The 18273-nt window shown below is 46.1% G+C and overlaps 1 protein-coding gene across 2 annotated transcripts in view; it reads right to left on the bottom strand.

The window, feature by feature from the left end:
• LOC115084160 (patched domain-containing protein 3-like) overlaps positions 1 to 18273 on the bottom strand; it is a 133194-nt gene that overhangs the window by 38375 nt on the left and 76546 nt on the right. The window contains exon 4 of one of the 2 annotated variants that reach the window (XM_029588646.1): positions 2846 to 3522. The exons of the other annotated variant lie outside the window; for it this stretch is intronic. Coding sequence (XP_029444506.1) covers positions 3458 to 3522 — 65 coding nt within the window. The 3' untranslated portion in view covers positions 2846 to 3457. Of the gene's footprint in view, positions 1 to 2845; positions 3523 to 18273 lie in introns of those variants that run through there. 2 annotated transcript variants of the gene reach the window in all.

The raw sequence follows: 18273 nt of genomic DNA, 5'->3' as shown, positions 1-18273 counted from the left end.
TGCCAGTGTCTGGATTTTGAGCCTTGTGCTGACCCTTTTATGAAGATCCAAGATAAAGGAGGAGCTGTGAATATGAGGTAGGCTAAGACCATCTATTTATGATTTTCTTGGGCCTATGTCTCAGGGTCAGCTACACAAAATGGAGTATTGTGTGACAGATAGCTGAGCTATAAATATGTGTTTTTTGTATCTGTCTAAGTCTTATGATCTTATAGAAACATAGAAATGACGGCAGAAGAAGATCAAACGGCCCATCTAGTCTGCCCAGCAAGCTACGCACTTTATCCATTTTTTCCCCTTTTTTTTCTCTCCCACCTGTTACTATTGGCTTCCAGTACCCTCCAGCCCTAATTCCCCTCCACCCCACCACCAATTTAGAGAGCAGCGCCGTATCTGCATCCAAGTGAACGTCCAGCTCAATTAGGGGTAGCAACCTCTGTAACAAACAGGCCACACCCTTACCCCATACTCTTACCCACCCCCTGTTTTTATTTTTTTGTTTGTTTTTTTTTGTTTTTTGGAGATAGCAGCCCTCCATCCTTCCGCTCTGTGAAGGTGGAACAATAACTACTGGCCACTGGCATCCCGCTCCGTGAATGCCTCTGTGGCTACTGCCGCTCCGTGCAGTGTTTGAATGCCTCTGTGGCTACTGCCGCTCCGTGTAGTGTTTTGCTGCCTCCTCTTTATTCACGCCCTCTAGACTTGATGGATCCACAGTGTTTATCCCACGTCCCTTTGAAGTCGTTCACAGTTTTAGACTTCACCACTTCCTCCGGAAGGGCATTCCAGGCATCCACCACCCTTTCCGTGAAGAAATACTTCCTGACATTGGTTCTTAGTCTTCCTCCCTGGAGCCTCAGCTCGTGATCTCTGGTTCTGCTGATTTTTTTCCAACGGAAAAGGTTTGTCATTGTCTTTGGATCATTAAAGCTTTTCAAGTATCTGAAAGTCTGAATCATGTCACCCCTGCTCCTCCTTTCCTCCAGGGAGTACATATTTAGATTGTTCAATCTCTCCTCGTATGTCATCCGATGAAGACCCTCCACCTTCCTGGTCGCCCTTCTCTGTACCGCTTCAATCTTGTCCTTGTCTCTTTGTAGATACGGTCTCCAGAACTGAACACAGTACTCCAGGTGAGGCCTCACCAAGGACCTGTACAAGGGGATAATCACTTCCCTTTTCTTACTCGATATTCCTCTCTCTATGCAGCCCAGCATTCTTCTGGTTTTGCTATCGCCTATCTTATCTAAGAAATGTTAGATTAAGTCATAACTGTCTGAAAACAAGAATATTTTAAGTCTGCACCTGGGGTATTGGATTAAAATGAAACTGCAATTGTTCCCCTTTTTGTAGGAGATAAACATGTTTTTCTAGTTGAAGGAGTGAAAAACATTACATGAGGCTTCATCTAAGATGGAGGGAAAAGGGCAACCTGACCTTGAATCTAAAATGGAGGATAAGATCTAAGATGGAGAAAAGGGGCATACTAATCAGTATATTTTTATATGAAGGAATACATCTCCTGCCTGATTGGTTCTATGAGGTAATGATGTAATGCGACTATGATGCAAGGAAATGGGTAATAATGTATTCACTGGCTGTGTATATGGGTAATGAAAATATAAAGTATATAAGTTGCCTGTGAAGGATACAGGGATATCCTTCACAGGCAACTAGTGTTTGTTAATAGCCGTCCATTAACAGCTATTAATCAAGTTTACTTAGGGAATAGCCACTGCTATTAATTGCATCAGTAGCATGGGATCTTCTTAGTGTTTGGGTGGTTGCCAGGTTCTTGTGGCCTGGTTTGGCCTCTGTTGGAAACAGGATGCTGGGCTTAATGGACCCTTGGTCTGACCCAGCATGGCAATTTCCTATGTTCTTATGTTTTGTTAGATTTTTGTTAGAGTTGTACTTAAGATAAATAAATCACCTAAAAGAGGAAGTTTTGGTTCATATCTGATTTTCTTGTTTAATGTCACTCTACTAATTCAGAAATATGTAAAGGAAATAAGGGACTGGTTTTCCTAATTCCTACAATACGTACATACTTTATCTGAATTTCAGTTATAAAATTACCTTCCTTATGCTTTATCATTTTTTTCTTCATAAATTTCTACAGAATAACCTTCCACTTGCTTCAGATAAGACACGTCAACTTTATCGATATATAGTTTTATGACATAGATAACAGTCATCATTCAGAGTACAACATTCACACACATAAATTTCTGGCACTAAGGAGACCTCATTACATACTTTCTCTATGGGAAATAAAACAGTCCAACAGCTACTGCTGTTTTGCAAACATGAACCAGCTGGATAGGAGCAACTGGAGATCCAAATGTCAACTTCTTGAGACCCACAGTTGGGGTAAGATGGGAAAAGTAGGGAGGGAGGATAGAAGAATGCTGGGGGGGGGGGGAGAGAGGCAATTAATTTTTTTAATTTGATGCTGGAGGGTCCAAGGAGGAGAGGCTACCATAATGGCAAGAGATCAGTCAGGGGCTGCGTTCCAAAAAGAAAAGAAATTCTTTGTTTCATTTTGAAATTATGATATAACGAAATAGTATTTTCTTGCATTTTTATGTCATTTCAAAATGAATGCATGCCTCTAAAATGCAGTTAGATTCTCCTTTATCTTTACTAGTACTGGAATGGTAGGATATTTTTTCTCTTATGGCCTAGACTAAGATTACGGGGTTTGGGATTATTGTTTGTTTGATTATCATTTATTTAATATTCATTACAGCCAATATGGTAATTCATCATAATTACACAAAAACTTTCTAGCAGATAAAGACCAAAAGGCTCATCCAGTCTGCTCAGCAATGATTTTAAGTGCATTTACCCAAAGTAGACCAACTTCCCACATGGAACCAATCCCATTGTGTCCCTTTTAGGGTTGCAACTGCTTCTCCATGCAGGTTACCCCCATGCCATCCAGGAAACACAATGCAGCTGTATCACTGCTGCTCTGGGCTGCAATCGTCACTCAGTGAAGGCTGCCCAGTTCCCTCATTACCATTCTCTTGATCTTCAGTATTTATCCTTTGCTTTTTGGAAGTCTGCCACTGTCTTTGTCATCACCACCTTCTCTGGGAAGTCATTCCAAGCATCTACCACCTTTTCTGTGAAAAAATACCTCCTGACATTGCTTCCTGAAGCATCATTCTGTAACCCCTAGTTCTACAGCTTCCTTTCCATTGAAAAAGCTTGGATTCCTATGCATTAATACTTTTTAATGTGTATCATAACTGCCCTTTCTCACCTCTCTTCTAGGATATACATATTTAGTTCCTTCAGTCTCATCTCACAACATCAGTCTTGCAAGCAGATGAGACATCACTGAGTCATTTGGATTAAAGGCTTCCACTGGATGAGAGGAGTGTGTTGGGCTCCGCAGCTGTAGTGTCACAGGTTGATGATGTCACTATTGCAGATGCAATGGAGGGAGTCAGGCTTCAACATTCTCCGGGTGTAATAGCTTTATTGATGGCAGAGGGGAGATCAGATGTAGATCTAGAAACCAGAGAGCATATGGTGTCAAAGAGGTGGAAGAGGGAAGATCTATGTTGACTCAAATGTCTGAGGACTGACAGAAAGCTGAGTTCTCATGGAATCTGTTGGAGTCCGTTCCTGGTGAGACCCTTGCTCTGCGTGTGAAGCTTTCAGCAGTTATATTTCTGTGAACTGTTCTGTTGATTGGACATGTCCATAGACATTAATTCCCTATCACTTTTAAGATGGAGATATTGGCCCAGGCCATACATTATTGATACATGAACAGTTGGGAAGGATTGAGACCTTGGAAAAGGATGTGAAGGAGATTAAATCTTTGAATGCCACAACAATTGATGATGGGGTATATTATATCATAAACTGGAATGTTTAGAAAGGAGTGTGAGACATTTAAATTTGCAGATTTTGAATTTTCCTAATTAATTAATTAATTTATTTTTAATTTTTATATACCGGAATTCCTGTATGCAATACAAATCAATCCGGTTTACAAGTAACGAAAAGGTTGCCCTGGTCTGGGAGGTTAGACCGGGGTTTTTTACATAGAACATTGAACAGTAACAGTCAACCATTGAACATTATTACATTATTACAAGGAACATTGCAAGTAACTATAAATATTTAACAAATGACAAATAACCTTATTCGTGTTTTGAATAGTACGTGTGTGTTCACCTTTTTTACAAGGAACTTTAGTAGCGTTTATGGTCTGCAGTAAGTGGTTATATAAAGGTGCATGATGACTGTTAAATAGACATGTGATTAAGCAAGTACAGGTATGAAATTAAGTGTCAAGGTGTTAGTGACACCCTGCAATGGTTGGACCTGAAAGTCAGGAGGAGGTGCCTAGTTACACTCTGGGAGTTGGAACGCTTGCCTGAAGAGCCAGGTTTTTAACCTTTTTTTGAACTCTGTTAGATTTGATTCGAGTCGTAAGTCTGGTGGGAGCGCGTTCCATTGGTGAGGTCCCGCCGTGGAGAGTGCTCTTTTTCCACATTAGTGCAATCTAATGTGGGATTGCACCTTGGGAGACTTTTAAAAGACATTCAGTTGGAGTCACGTGATGTGGTGGGTTTGGTAAGCAGCAGGCAGACCGAGCTCTGGCCACACCCCTCCCGGTTAATCCTCCGACATCCTGCATGTTAGGGGCTCTTTCCACATCTAATTGAAGATTTCAATTCATCCTACCGAGAGCAATCCCTGGATGGTTCACCCGGACCCCTATGGCTTCCCGCACCGTCAGAAAAGATAAGGAGAAGGTGAAGGCCCCAGACAATAAAATGGCTGCCGCGCCCTCCAAGGTCTACAATCACTCAAAGGACTCACTTGAGGATAAGATCTCACAGGCAATAGTATCCGCTCTCGACTGCACCAAATTTCGGAGCAGAATGCCGAGGTATGAGCCTTGCTTACAGAGTTTGACTCTAGGGTTGAGAGGGTCGAGGGCCGGGTAGGCCTCGTGAAAGACTAAATTTGGGCCTTGGAAAGATGTTTGGGGGAGTTGGAAAAGACAGCGAAAATCAGGGAAGACAAAATAGGCGACCTGCAAAACCATTCAAGACGGAATAATTTATGGTTTGTGGGGTTTCCAGAAATCATGGCGGAAGCGGATCTCCCTCACCTCGTGGAAGCCTGGCTACTTGGTATTATTCCATCGCTTGTGACCCCGTTGGGGGGGATTGTTGGAGAGGGCGCATAGGGTGGGCCGGAGGAGTGAGGGGGATCAGGAGTGACGACCGTGGGTGATTATCAGGTGCTTTCTACACTTCGCCCACAAAACCCTAGTTCTTCAGCATTACTGGAAAGCCCAGGAAGCTTTCTACGAGACCAGGAGAATACTTGTCTTCCAAGATTTTTCGCCGCGAGTCATCATCCAGCAAAAAGAGTTTAACAACGTCTGCTCAGATCTGTTTAATAAAAATATTCGATTTGTCCTGCTGTACCCTGCAAAACTGAGGATCTCCTATCAAGGTACGATCAAGCTCTTCACCTCGGCTGCTGAAGCGAAGGCTTATGCACTGGGCTTTATGGGAATGGTACACGCTGAGCCCACTTGAAGTCCTCATGGGGCTTTTTCTCACAAATAAGAAAGGAAAAGAAAAGGAGTAATTTTGCAGCTGAGTAAGGCTTTGGTGCTAAGACACTGTGCTGACGAGTGGGCCCTGGCAGACAAACCTTTGAATGTTCCTCTTGTTCTGGTTAGCTGGTTTGCTTGGGGCTCGAAGCCATTTAATTTTATTATTCTCCTGTGGGGAGCTCTATTTTCATTCTTTTTGCCAGAAGCTTAACAACATCTCCACCATGAGACTGTTTTTTCTTTTGTTTTTTTCTCTCTCAATATGATAACATGTTCAATTGCTTAATTCAGTTGTGGGTTTGCTATATGTTTATAAGCATGATTGTTCATTAATACTGTGCAGGAGGTGTGCGGGGAGGCGGCCGAGCACATCCTTCAGCGGCGTGACTCTTATCCCTAGTTTGTTACGAAACCGTGCCGTGCCCCGGTTCCTCCTCCTACCGTGAGGCCGGCCCGGCCCGATAGAGGAGCCCCACGGTCCCCGGAGCCTGATTCGCAGCCTGCCGCGGCTCCTGTGCGGCATCAGAGACGCTGCCGACTCCCGTCGCTGGCCCTGCCCCCTAGATGCGTGCGCGGGGGCTAGGCTCTTAAAGGGGCCAGCACAGGAAAATCCAGGAAGTGCCTTTGGATGACGTCAGACGCCCCAGGGTATTAGTACCCTGCACCTAGACATCTCCAGTGCCTTGCAACAAGGTTCCTGGTCTTCGGCCTGCTGTTGCTGCGTTCCTGTTTTGCTCTTCGTCCCGCTTCTGCCTTGCCCTCTTCACTGATTGACTCTTCTGGCTTCGACCTCTGGATTGGCTTTGGACCACTCTCTGGCTTTGACCTCTGGATTGGCTTTGGACCACTCTCTGGCTTTGACCTCTGGACTGGCTTTGGACCGCTCTCTGGACACCAACCTCTGGACTGGCTGCGGACCACTCTTGGACTCAGACTCCTGGGCCGACTTCTGGATTATCTACGACCTGCTGGAGGCGCCAGCTGTCCGGAACCCACGACCTGCAGGAGGTGCCTGCATCCGGACCATCTTCCACCTTCAGGGAGTCTCCTAAGTCCCAGCGGCCGTGTTCCTACGGGCTCCTCCTGGGGGGACTTCGGCTTCCAGGGTGAATCTCCAAATGTCCTAGCAGCTGGACTCCTAAGGGCTCCTCCCGGGGGAGTGCCAGTCTCCAGGGTGAAGATTCGTCTTTCACCAGGGTCCAACATCGTACATCCTCTCAGTGGATACAGAGTCCTTGGCCGCATAGGACTCCACCATAGTCCAGTATTTCAGCTTGCTCCAAGTCTCCGAACCGCCTCCTGGTTGGGACACTTGCTGTGGTCCACCACAGCACTCCACCATCTGCCCCAACCAGCTCAAGGGTCCACGAACATAACATAGTTAGGGATCGCTTACAGAGATTGGGGTAGTTTTGGGATATACTAGCTCTGGACTAGGGGAAGACTTAGGGATGTATGATTATATTCCTTTGGTCCTTAGTCCAGACTTGGGGGGGGGGGGGGGGGGGGAAGAATACAGACAAACTCGTGCTAGCAGTACCACATTATTCAAGTATGATGTTTGTAATGTCTCATATATTACTGAATGTGTCCATAAGATCCTCTGGGTGGAGATCTAGGGGTACTCTCTTCTTCTTAGTCAAAATGGCTATCCTTGATGGGGTTGGCTATTTGCTTCTGCGAGATATATCTCTGGGGAAGCTATCATGGTGATCGAAGTAGTGACCTGGAATGTAGCGGGGTTGGGCACCCCAGTAAAGCATGAAAAGGTACTATCATGCCTTAATAAATTACATGCTAGGATGGCTTTTCTCCAAGAGACCCATCTGCTACGGGAGGAAGTGCTAAAGTTAAAAAAAAAACTGGGTAGCACAGGTTTTCTATGCTTCTGGCACTTCAAGCAGTTGGGGGGGGGGGGTGGCAGCAATCCTCATCCATATCCATAAGTCCACAGCTTTTCAGGTACAGGAGACAATAATGGATCCTCAGGGTAGATATGTACTCATCAGGGAGAGTTTGATGGGGTCAACTATTATTTTAGCCTCACTGTATGCTCCCAACTCTTATGAACATTCTTTCTTTACCAATTTACTCTCTCAGCTTTCAAAATTGGGGGATCACCCGATCATGTTAGGGGAGATTTAAATTTTGTGGTGGACCCCACCCTTGACAAGCAGCCTCCAAGAGGTGGTCACCAAAATAGTGAAAATAAGGGTCCCAATATTTTATGTAGGCCCCTACAATTATTAGACCTCTGGAGAACCCCTTCACCATGGGGAATGTGAATTCACGCATATAGCGAGGGCCCCATCCAACACGCTCCTGGATAGATTATCTACTGATATCCAAGGTACTTCTTTCCCGATTTCAGAAGTCATCTATTGAAACTCTGTCCATATCCGACCACTGCCCGGTAGTGGGGGATTTTGGCCCACAAGTTAACCAACCCCAGGGTCAATGGAGACTACCATTCCACTTGACTACAGACCCAAAATTCCAATCCTTCTTACAACACAAATGGAGGGAATTTATGTGGTTTAATGTCCAGCACAGCGATAACCCTATACTTTTATGGGAAACGGCAAAAACTGTTCTTCGGGGAGATATGATCAGTTATGCCAGCCACATAAAGAGGAAATTAGACAAAGACATTGTCTCCCTCAAAACAAATGAGAGTTCTTAAGCGTAATATTACCGGTGAAGGTGATGATAGGTTGCTTCTACAATATAAGGTGAGCCAGGTGGCACTTAATGATCTTTTACATGTCAGGGCTACTAGAACTCTGCGCTGCAAACAATTTAATTTTTTTCATTTTGGGAATAAGGCAGGCCGCCTTTTGGCTCACCTACTGAAAGTGCAGGACTCTTCAAAATTTATTGCCAATCTGAAATCTCCCAACGGAGCCATTAAATCCTCTTCAAAGGATTTAGCGCAGATTTTTTCAGACTACTATCATACGTTATATTCTGGGGAACAGGTGGATGAAAGGGCCATAGATTAGTTCTTGAGTGCTCTTTCCCTGCTGACTCTGTCAGAAGAGCAACAGGCCTATTTAAACCTCCCTATAGGGGAGGTAGAGATTATGGAGGCTATCCACTCATTACCTGATAATAAAGCCCCAGGGCCCGATGGCATGATGGCTATATTCTACAAATCCTTATCCCATGGACTTAGTTCCTGTTCTTAGGTCCCTGTTTGAAACCATGGCTGGTCAAGGGGCAATGCCTCCCACCTTGAGAACTGCCACAATTGTGGTCCTTATGAAAGCTAGGAGGATCCTCTGCAACCCTCCTCATACCAGCCAATTTCATTGTTAAATCTGGATATCAAATTATATGCGAAAATTATTGCAAACAGATTAAAAAATATCATGCCACTGATCATATCACCGGATCAAGTAGGCTTCATGGCTGGGAGGCAGACCGAAGTCAAAAGAACTCAAAACATGGATATTCAGCCAAACGTTCAGAGATGGCATGGGCTAAGTGGCATACTACCACCATCACCCAATATCCATGTCGGCTGCACACTCTAAACTTGTCGAATGTTCACCTCTCACCTATCCACATCTCTCTACCTCCCGATCTCCTTTTAATGTACCCTTTTTAGTTAATTAAAGATCTGATCCACCCCGCCTACCGAATTTCAGACTATCCTCTCAGTCCTAACACACCGTTCTATTAGCTTGCTGTTAGAAATTATTCTGTTAAAATGTTAGTTGATCAATTAAGAAATCTCTCGTTCAATTGTAAAATGACTGTTCTATTCTGTTCCAATGTCAATTTGATGCAACAAGTTGTTTTTAATGTAAACCGAAGTGAAGGCTAATTGCTATACGTCGGTATATAAAAGATCTGAAATAAATAAATGAAATAAGTTTGCATAGTGCAAGCTGCTTTGGAAACCTGTAAGATCTTTTCCCTACCAGACCCCTTGATAGTAACGTGTGACGCTGAAAAGGCCTTTGACAGGGTCACATGGCCATTTTTAAAGAAGGTACTGCTCAAAATGGGATTTACAGGCAAAATTTACGAGTATATTACCCTTCTTTATTTATATAAAATCTTTTATATACCGTCAAGTTATTTACCATTACAACGGTTCACAAGAAGGCACATTTATTTATTTATTTAACATTTTTTATATACCGGCATTCGTAGGACACATCATGTCGGTTCACAAGTAACTGAGAAAGGAAATTACAATGAACGGGGATGGAGGGCTAACTGGGAAAAAATTGGATAATATACGAAACTGGATAAGATATGAAAGTATAGGAGAGAGAGTCAACGAGCAGGGATACAACATTGTTGAACGACATGGAGATTACTTATCCATGTTAAGATCAATATGCATAAGCAAAGATTAAATATGTATAAGTAATGTTAAAGGAGGCATGTGTGTGCACTTATAGACTTAGTATATGAACTTATTTACAGTATAAAAGGAGGCATGTGCACTTATGTACAGTTATATACAGGGGGAAGAGGGAGGGAGCGAGGGGGGAAAGGAGGGGGGAGGGGGAAAGGAAACAAAATGACAAGGTACTTTCAGGCAAAGGTAGCTAGAGGGGTGAGGGGCGGGGTGGAGGGGAGGCACATATAGTAACATTAAGTATTTAAATCAGGTAAAATGTTATAGAAGTGCCAAAAATGATTTGGTAACAATGTGTATTCTAATATACAATTATATAATGAGTTTGTTTGTCTTGTCCTTTTGGTACATGTGTCAAAGTTTAACTTACATGTAGGTCTCTCTTGCAATTCAAGTTCTATATAAAGTTATCAGTGAGATATTGGATAAAAATGACTACTAAGCACATAGTGAAACTAAGTGCTAAGTACTGATTTTATGATGCTTGCCTTTATTTACTTTCTCTGTTCTCTTTGTAAAATGCCTGTTTAAAAAGCCATGTCTTTAAATTTCCTTTAAATAGTTTAAAATTTCTCTGCAATCTTAACTCAAGAGGCATTGAATTCCACAGGTTGGATCCCACTAAAGACAATGCTTGCTCTCTGACTTGTGTATGTCGTGCTGTCTTGACAGATGGAACAGTCAGGAGTGCTTTATTCGCCGATCTCAGATTTCTATGTGGCACATGTACACACAATGCTGTGTTAAGCCATTCTGCTTTTTCATCATGAATTCATTTATGTATTGTACATAGTGCTTTATATTGTACTCTTTGTTCTATGGGTAACCAATGTAATTCAGCCAGTGTTTCAGTAATATGATCTCTTTTCCTTTTACCTGTAAGTATTCTTGCTGCAGAGTTTTGTAATATTTGAAGTGGCCTTATGGTCTTATATGGTAGTCCTAATAATAACAGAGCGTTACAGTAATCAGTGCTTGCAAAAATTAGTGGTTGTAAGATAATTCGAAAATGAGTTAGTGTTAATACAGGTTTTAACTTCCTAAGGACCGTCAATTTGTCGTATCCTTCTTTTACTTTGAGTGATATGTGTTCTTTAAGGTTTAGTTCTGGGTCTATTATTACGCCAAGGTTATGCACTTTCTCAGCTAATTCCACTGTTTGATTGCTTTTAAGAATTATTGGTGTTTGGATTAGATTTATATTTTTTCGTTCCAGGTGCAAGAATTCAGTTTTTTTTCAATATTTATCACTAGCTCCATTTGATTTATTAGTTGATTAAATCCAGATAAATATTGGCTAAGTTTAGTGTTTTTTCAATTGTGTCATCGATGGGTACAATTAGCCGTATGTCATCTGCATATATGTAGTGTACAGTTCCAAGACCTGCAAGTATGGCACAATGGTAAAAGGTAAATATTAAATGTTGCTGACAGTGCCGACCCCTGTGGTACTCCAAAAACAATTATCAGAGCAAGTAGAAAACAACAACACAGTGTCAGAGAAAGTGTCTCTGACACTGTGTTTTTAATCTGTACCTGAAAAAACCTATTAAATATGATTTGAACCAGGCAATTGTGTTACTATGTAGGCCTATTTTTTCCAGTCTTTTGATTAGGATTTCATGGTTCAGTGTCAAAGGCTGACGATAGATCTAATAGTATAAGAATGTAATGTGTTCCACTATCAAAACCTCTTAAAATATTATCAGATAGCGAAAGCAGTAATGTTTCTGTGCTGTAATGTTTGTGGAAGCCATGCTGTGAAGGATATAGGATGTTGTTGTTTTCTACTTGCTCTGATTGTTTTTGGACTGTTTTTTCTATTAGTTTTGCAATTAATGGTAAATTCGATACTGGTCTGTAGTTATTCAGGATTAAGGGGTCTGTTGTGGGAGTCTCAGTTTAGTGGACCCTTGGGCCGACCTGCTGGAGACTAAGAAGAGATGGACAATGTCTCTGAACAGCAGGCCGGAAGGCAGATGTTCAGGCAGGACGTAGATGCTCTTCACCCTGGAAGCTGGTGCTCCCCCGGGAGGAGCCAGTAGGAGCCCAACCGCTGGGACTTAGGTGGCTTCACCCTTGGAAGCCAAGCCCCTCTGGGACTTAGGCGGGTTGTGGTTTAGGACAGGTAACTGGAACCAGACTAAGACAGTAGTGATACTGTAACTGGGTACGGGTTCTAGAACCAGGCAGGATCTGTAGCAGGACTCGGGTACTGGAACCAGGCAGGATCTGTAGCAGGACTTGGGTACTGGAACCAGGCAGGAACTGAAGCAAGACTCGGGTACTGGAACCAGGCAGGAACTGAGCAAGTACTTTAGCAAGCAGGCAGGAACCAAGCAGTTACTGTAGTAGGTAAGCAGGAACGGAGCGATAAAGCCAAACGGGTCGCTCCAGGGTGCAACGCAACAGGAAACCAGAATGCTAACCCATTGCAAGGCAAAGGCTGGATGGCTGCGGCCGGCTTATCAAGGCCGCAGCGTCTGATGTCAGGTTTTGGGCGGCGTCGGCACTGGCGGGAAATGGGCTACAAAGGCACCCAAGTGGTGCGCATGCGCGCCTAGGGGCAGGGCGTCCACCGGCACCTTCACAGTGGCACTGCCCCAGCAGGGATGCCGCCAAATAGGCCGCAAGCCAGAACTCCGGAGGCGGGAGCAGGTCCGGAATCAAGAGCTAAGGGCCTGGCCGCGGTGCTCGCAGCCAGGACCGCAACAGTACCTCCCCTCTTACGCCCCCTCTTAGCTGGTCCGGGTTTACTAGGGTGATCCAAATGGAACTGTCGTAATAAGTCCTTGTCGAGGATATTATGGGCCGGTTCCCAAGAGTTGTCTTCTGGTCCGCAACCCTCCCAGGCAAGTAAGTATTCCATCGGCGTTGATGGAACCGGACATCCAAAACTTCACGTACTTGATACATAATCTCATCCGGTACTGAAGGGTCCGAGGGTTCAGGAGCCCTGGAGTGGTATCTGGACAACACAAGAGGCTTCAACAATGACACGTGGAACACATCATGTATGCGCATGGAGGAGGGTAGGCATAGATGGTATGAGACCACTCCCACTCGTTCGACTCGGAAAGGTCCACAGAATTTCGGAGCTAGTCTTCGAGAGGGAATATGTAACTAGATTTCTGGTGCTAAGCCAGACACGGTCTCCTGGGAGGAAGGTAGGTGCTGGCTGACGATGCCTATCTGCCCACTTCTTGGCGGACAGGGCGGCTTTACAGATCTTTTCCTGGGTAGAGCTCCACAAGGCTCGGAGCTGGCGAGCAGAGAGTTGCACTGCTGGGAGTGCACTAGGTTCAGGTGAAGGCAGGGGCAGTCTAAGTTGCTTCACATAAACAATGAGGAATGGGGAGCTTCCCGTAGCAACATGCTTCTGATTATTATACGAAAACTCTGCCCAAGGGAGTAGCTTGGCCCAATTATCTTGTCGTTCATTCACAAAGGCACAGAGAAATGCCTTCAGGGTTCGATTGGTTCGTTCTGTTTGCCCATTGCTCTGAGGATGGCATGCAGACGAAAGACTAAGTTGTACATTAAAGCGCTTACATAGAGCTTTCCAATAGCGGGCTGTAAACTGTGGTCCTCGATCAGAGACGATATCCTGTGGGAGACCATGAAGTCTAAACATGTGCTGGGCGAACAGGCCAGCTAGATCAGGGGCAGAAGGAAGCTTTGGCAAGGGAACGAAGTGCGCCATCTTGGAAAATCGGTCCACAGTTACCCAGATGACCGAATTACCTCCTGAGACAGGAAGATCCACGACAAAATCGGTGGAGATATGTGTCCAAGGCTCCACCGGGATGGGCAATGGTTGCAACAAGCCCCTGGGCTTCCTGAGGAGCGGCTTTTGAACTGCACAAGTAGGGCATGAGCCCACAAAAGCTTGGACGTCTTGTCTCACCATTGGCCACCAGTAGAAACGGTTTAACAATTCTAATGTCCCTTTCCAGCCAGCATGGCCCCCTGTGAGGGAGTCATGGGCCCAAGCGAGGACTGCTCTCCTGGAGCGACGCGGGATGATGGTCTTCTCTTGAGAGGACACCAAGGTTGCAGCAAGACTTACTTTTTCAGGGTCTAAGATATACTGAGGTGTATCAGGGGTCTCTTCGACTTCAGAAGAGTGTGAGAGCGCGTCAGCACGAACATTCTTAGAGCCAGGTCGGTAGCGTAAGGTAAAGTCAAACCGATCAAAAAACAGCGACCAACGGGCTTGCTTGGATTCAGGCGTTGGGCTTGCTTCAAGAACGCTAGGTTTTTATGATCGGTGTAAATCATGATTGGGTGGTTGGCTCCCTCCAACCACTGTCTCCATTCTTCCAGGGCAAGTTTCACGGCTAGCAACTCTTTGTCACCTACACAATAGTTGCTCTCAGCCGGGGAGAATTTCTTTGAGAAATATGAACAGGGCAACAGCTGTCCCGAATCAGAATACTGGCTCAGTATGGCCCCCACGGCCACATTGGAGGCATCAACCTCCACCATGAAGGGCCGGCTGGGATCCGGATGATGAAGGCAGGTGTCTAGTAAAAGGCTTCCTTGAGGGCCCTCAAAAGCTTGACAGGCAGAAGAAGGCCAATCCACCAACGTTAGCCCCCTTTTCGGGTGAGGGCAGTTAATGGAGCCACAATACGGGAATAATTGAGGATAAAGTGACGGAAGAAATTAGAAAAGCCGAGGAAGCGTTGCAATGCTTTAAGACCCCTGGGCCGGGGCCAATTTTTAATAGCCGCCACTTTCTCAGGATCCATTAGAAAGCCTGCTGCAGAGACTATGTAGCCTAGGAACGGTAGGATGGTTTTCTCAAAACTGCATTTTTCCAGTTTTGCATATAGACCATGCTCCCTCAGTATCTGGAGCACTTGGCGGACGTGTTGATGGTGTGACGGCAGGTCCTGGGAGTAGACTAACACGTCATCGAGGTAAACAATTACACGGATGTTCAGAAGGTCCTGCAGCACCTCATTCATCAGGTGTGGGAAAACCGCTGGGGCATTACATAAGCCGAAAGGCATCATGAGGTACTCGTAATGCCCGTCTCGGGTATTAAACGTGGTTTTCAACTCATCTCCGGGGCGGTTCCTGACCAAATTATAGGCTCCTCTTTAGTCCAACTTTGTGAAAATCTTTGCTCCTTGAAGCAGATCAAGGAGCTCCGGGATTAATGGGAGCGGGTAGTGGTCTCTCTTGGTAATCGAATTTAGGCCTCGATAGTCTATACACGGCCTCAGTAAGCCATCTTTCTTGCTGACAAAAAAGAAACCCGCCCCTGCAGGCGACTTGGATGGGCGGATAAACCCCTTGGCCAGATTCTCTCCAATGTACTCTGACATGGCCCGGGTCTCAGGTATGGATAAGGGATAAACCCTTCCTTGTGGGGGCATGGTACCAGGTAGCAAGTCAATAGCACAGTCATATGGACGATGCTGCGGAAGGATCTCCGCCTTGGTCTTGGAGAATACATCGGTGAAGTCCTCATAAGGTGCCGGGGGACCCACAGCAGAGTGCATCAACGGAAGTGAGGGGGTCCTAGGCACCTTCATACAATTAGCTAGGCAGAAGGGACTCCATTTAACAATCTGTAGCGTGCCCCACCGAATCGTGGGCGAGTGTTTCTGTAACCACGGCAACCCTTGCACCACAGGGTGGACAGCCTTATCCAGTACCAGGAAGGCTATCTCCTCCGAATGGATCGCCCTGATGCGGACCGTAATGGGTGCCGTGGACAGCTGGACGGGACCAGGAAGGAGCATCCCCTGGATTGAGGTAATTCACAACGGGAACTCCTGTCTATGCGTAAGGATTCGCAACTGGGAGACTAGGTTGTGCAGGATGAAATTAGCTCCGGCTCCAGAGTCCAGGAACGCCATAGTCTCCAAGGAACTTCTGGGGTATTCCAGAGTAAACAGGAACAGTGCATTGAGGAGCTGTAGCACAGCCTAGGAGCAGCTCCTCCCGACCTCCTAGGCTTAGGCGTTTTCTGCACGCTCCTGGCAGCGTCCCAAGAAGTGGCCCTTCTGGCCACAATATAAACACAACTTCAACGAACGGCGACGTTGTTTTTCTTCAAGAGAAAGCGTGGCCCGTTCCAGCTGCATGGGTTCGCTGGTGGGGACGTCTGGACGAGAGCTCTTAGGAGAGGGCGCAGGTCTCAGCCCACGAGCCGGACTATGGCAAGAAGAGCGCTGCTCCTTGGCCCGTTGCTGTAGGCAGCGGTCTATGAGAGCAGCCATCTTGATCAAGGTGTTGAGGTCCTCCAGCAAATCTTGAGCCGCAATCTCATCCTTAATGCGTCCAGAGAGGCCTTCCAGGAAGATGGCTTTAAGACTACCATCCTGCCAACCAACTTCCTGGGTAAAGTCCGAAACTCCATTGCATAGTCTGCCAAGGAGCGAGCTCCCTGACGCAGTTGCAGCAGATCAGACGTAGCCGTGGCTACTCGGGCGGGCTCATCAAAGGCCTGGCGAAAGTTCGTGATGAACAATTGTAAATCCGTTAGTGACGAATCATTGTTTTCCCAAAGGGGCGAAGCCCATATCGAGGCTTTCCCATCGAGCAAGAACAGGATGTATGCCACTTTCACCGCATCCGAGGGAAACTGCCGAGGCAACAAGGAGAACCGTACAAAACATTGGTTCAGGAAGCCGCGGCAGGTCCTTAAATCACCAGCGTAGCAGGAGGGTGCTGGTAATTGAGTCACAGAGGTGCCGTGACCCTCAGGGGGCCTGCCAGCAGAAGGCAAGGACTCCAGGCGTGAGGATAGCTGTTCCACCATGGCTGCCAATTATCAATGCAGCTCTGGTGCTGTAGCATCTGCCGGGCCATCCCGGACAGATCCGAGGGAGCGGGTTGCAATCCGCCGAGTCCATGGCCTTGCAATCTGTTGTGGGAGTCTCAGTTTAGTGGACCCTTGGGTTGACCTGCTGGAGACTAAGAAGAGATGGACAATGTCTCTGAACAGCAGGCCGGGAGGCAGATGTTCAGGCAGGACGTAGATGCTCTTCACCTTGGAAGCTGGTGCTCCCCCGGGAGGAACCCCATAGGAGCCCAACTGCTGGGACTTAGGTGGCTTCACCCTTGGAAGCCAAGCCCTCCTGGGAGGAGCCCGTAGGGACCCGGCCGCTGGGACTTAGGTGGGTTGTGGTTCAGGACAGGTAACTGGAACCAGACTAGGACAGTAGTGATACTGTAACTGGGTACGGGTTCTAGAACCAGGCAGGATCTGTAGCAGGACTCGGGTACTGGAACCAGGCAGGATCTGTAGCAGGACTTGGGTACTGGAACCAGGCAGGAACCAAGCTGGTACTGTAGCAAGCAGGCAGGAACCAAGCAGGTACTGTAGCAGGTAAGCAGGAACGGAGCGATGAAGCCAAACGGGTCGCTCTGGGGCGCAACGCAACAGGAAACCAGAATGCTAACCCGTTGCAAAGCAAAGGCTGGATGGCTGCGACCGGCTTATCAAGGCCGCGGCGTCTGACGCCAGGTTTTGGGCGGAGTCGGCACTGGCGGGAAACAGGCTACAAAGGCGCCCAAGTGGCGCGCACGTGCTCCTAGGGGCAGGGCATCCACCAGCACCTTCACAGCGGCACTGCCCCAGCGGGGACGTCGCCAAACAGGCCGCAAGTCAGAACTCCAGAGGCGGGAGCAGGTCCAGGAAACAAGAGGTATGGGCCTGGCCGTGGTGCTCGCGGCCAGGACCGCAACAGGGTCCATGTTTTTTTTCTTTATGATTAGTTTAATTATTGCTCCTTTTAGTATATCAGACAGTACTCCTTCCTCTAGTGACAGGTTTATAATCTTTGTTAATGTTGGAGCAGCTATGTGAGCTATTTTTTTCAAATCCATTATAGGTAAGGTGTAGATTTTATGGGGCGCAGGATTTAACCTTTTTGACAATATCTCTACTTCAAAATTTGACACCTCTGCAAATGAAGACCATTGTGTCACGTCCTGGTACACATTTAACCTCTTGTTTAGCGAGGGTTCTAGTGAATGGCCTCTTATCTGAGGAATTCCAATTGGCGCATGGTACTCGACTGGGTTGTCCCCTTTCACCTCTTTTGTTTATAATATCGGTGGAACCCCTCGTTTGAAAATTGAATACGACTCATGAGGTTCAGGGAATTCAGGTAGGGCAACAAATTTATAAAACCCTTCTCTTTGCAGACGATATTTTGCTCCTCTTATCCCATGCCCATTCTGTTCTCCCAGCAGCTTTGCAAATCTTTTCGTTATATCAGCTGTTATCTGGATTTAAATTGAATTTAGATAAAACAGAAGCCTTGGATTTGTTTCG

The sequence above is a fragment of the Rhinatrema bivittatum genome, chromosome 2 (assembly GCF_901001135.1).
Source record: "Rhinatrema bivittatum chromosome 2, aRhiBiv1.1, whole genome shotgun sequence".
NCBI lineage: Eukaryota > Metazoa > Chordata > Amphibia > Gymnophiona > Rhinatrematidae > Rhinatrema > Rhinatrema bivittatum.
This window is presented reverse-complemented; position numbering and strand designations above follow the sequence as displayed.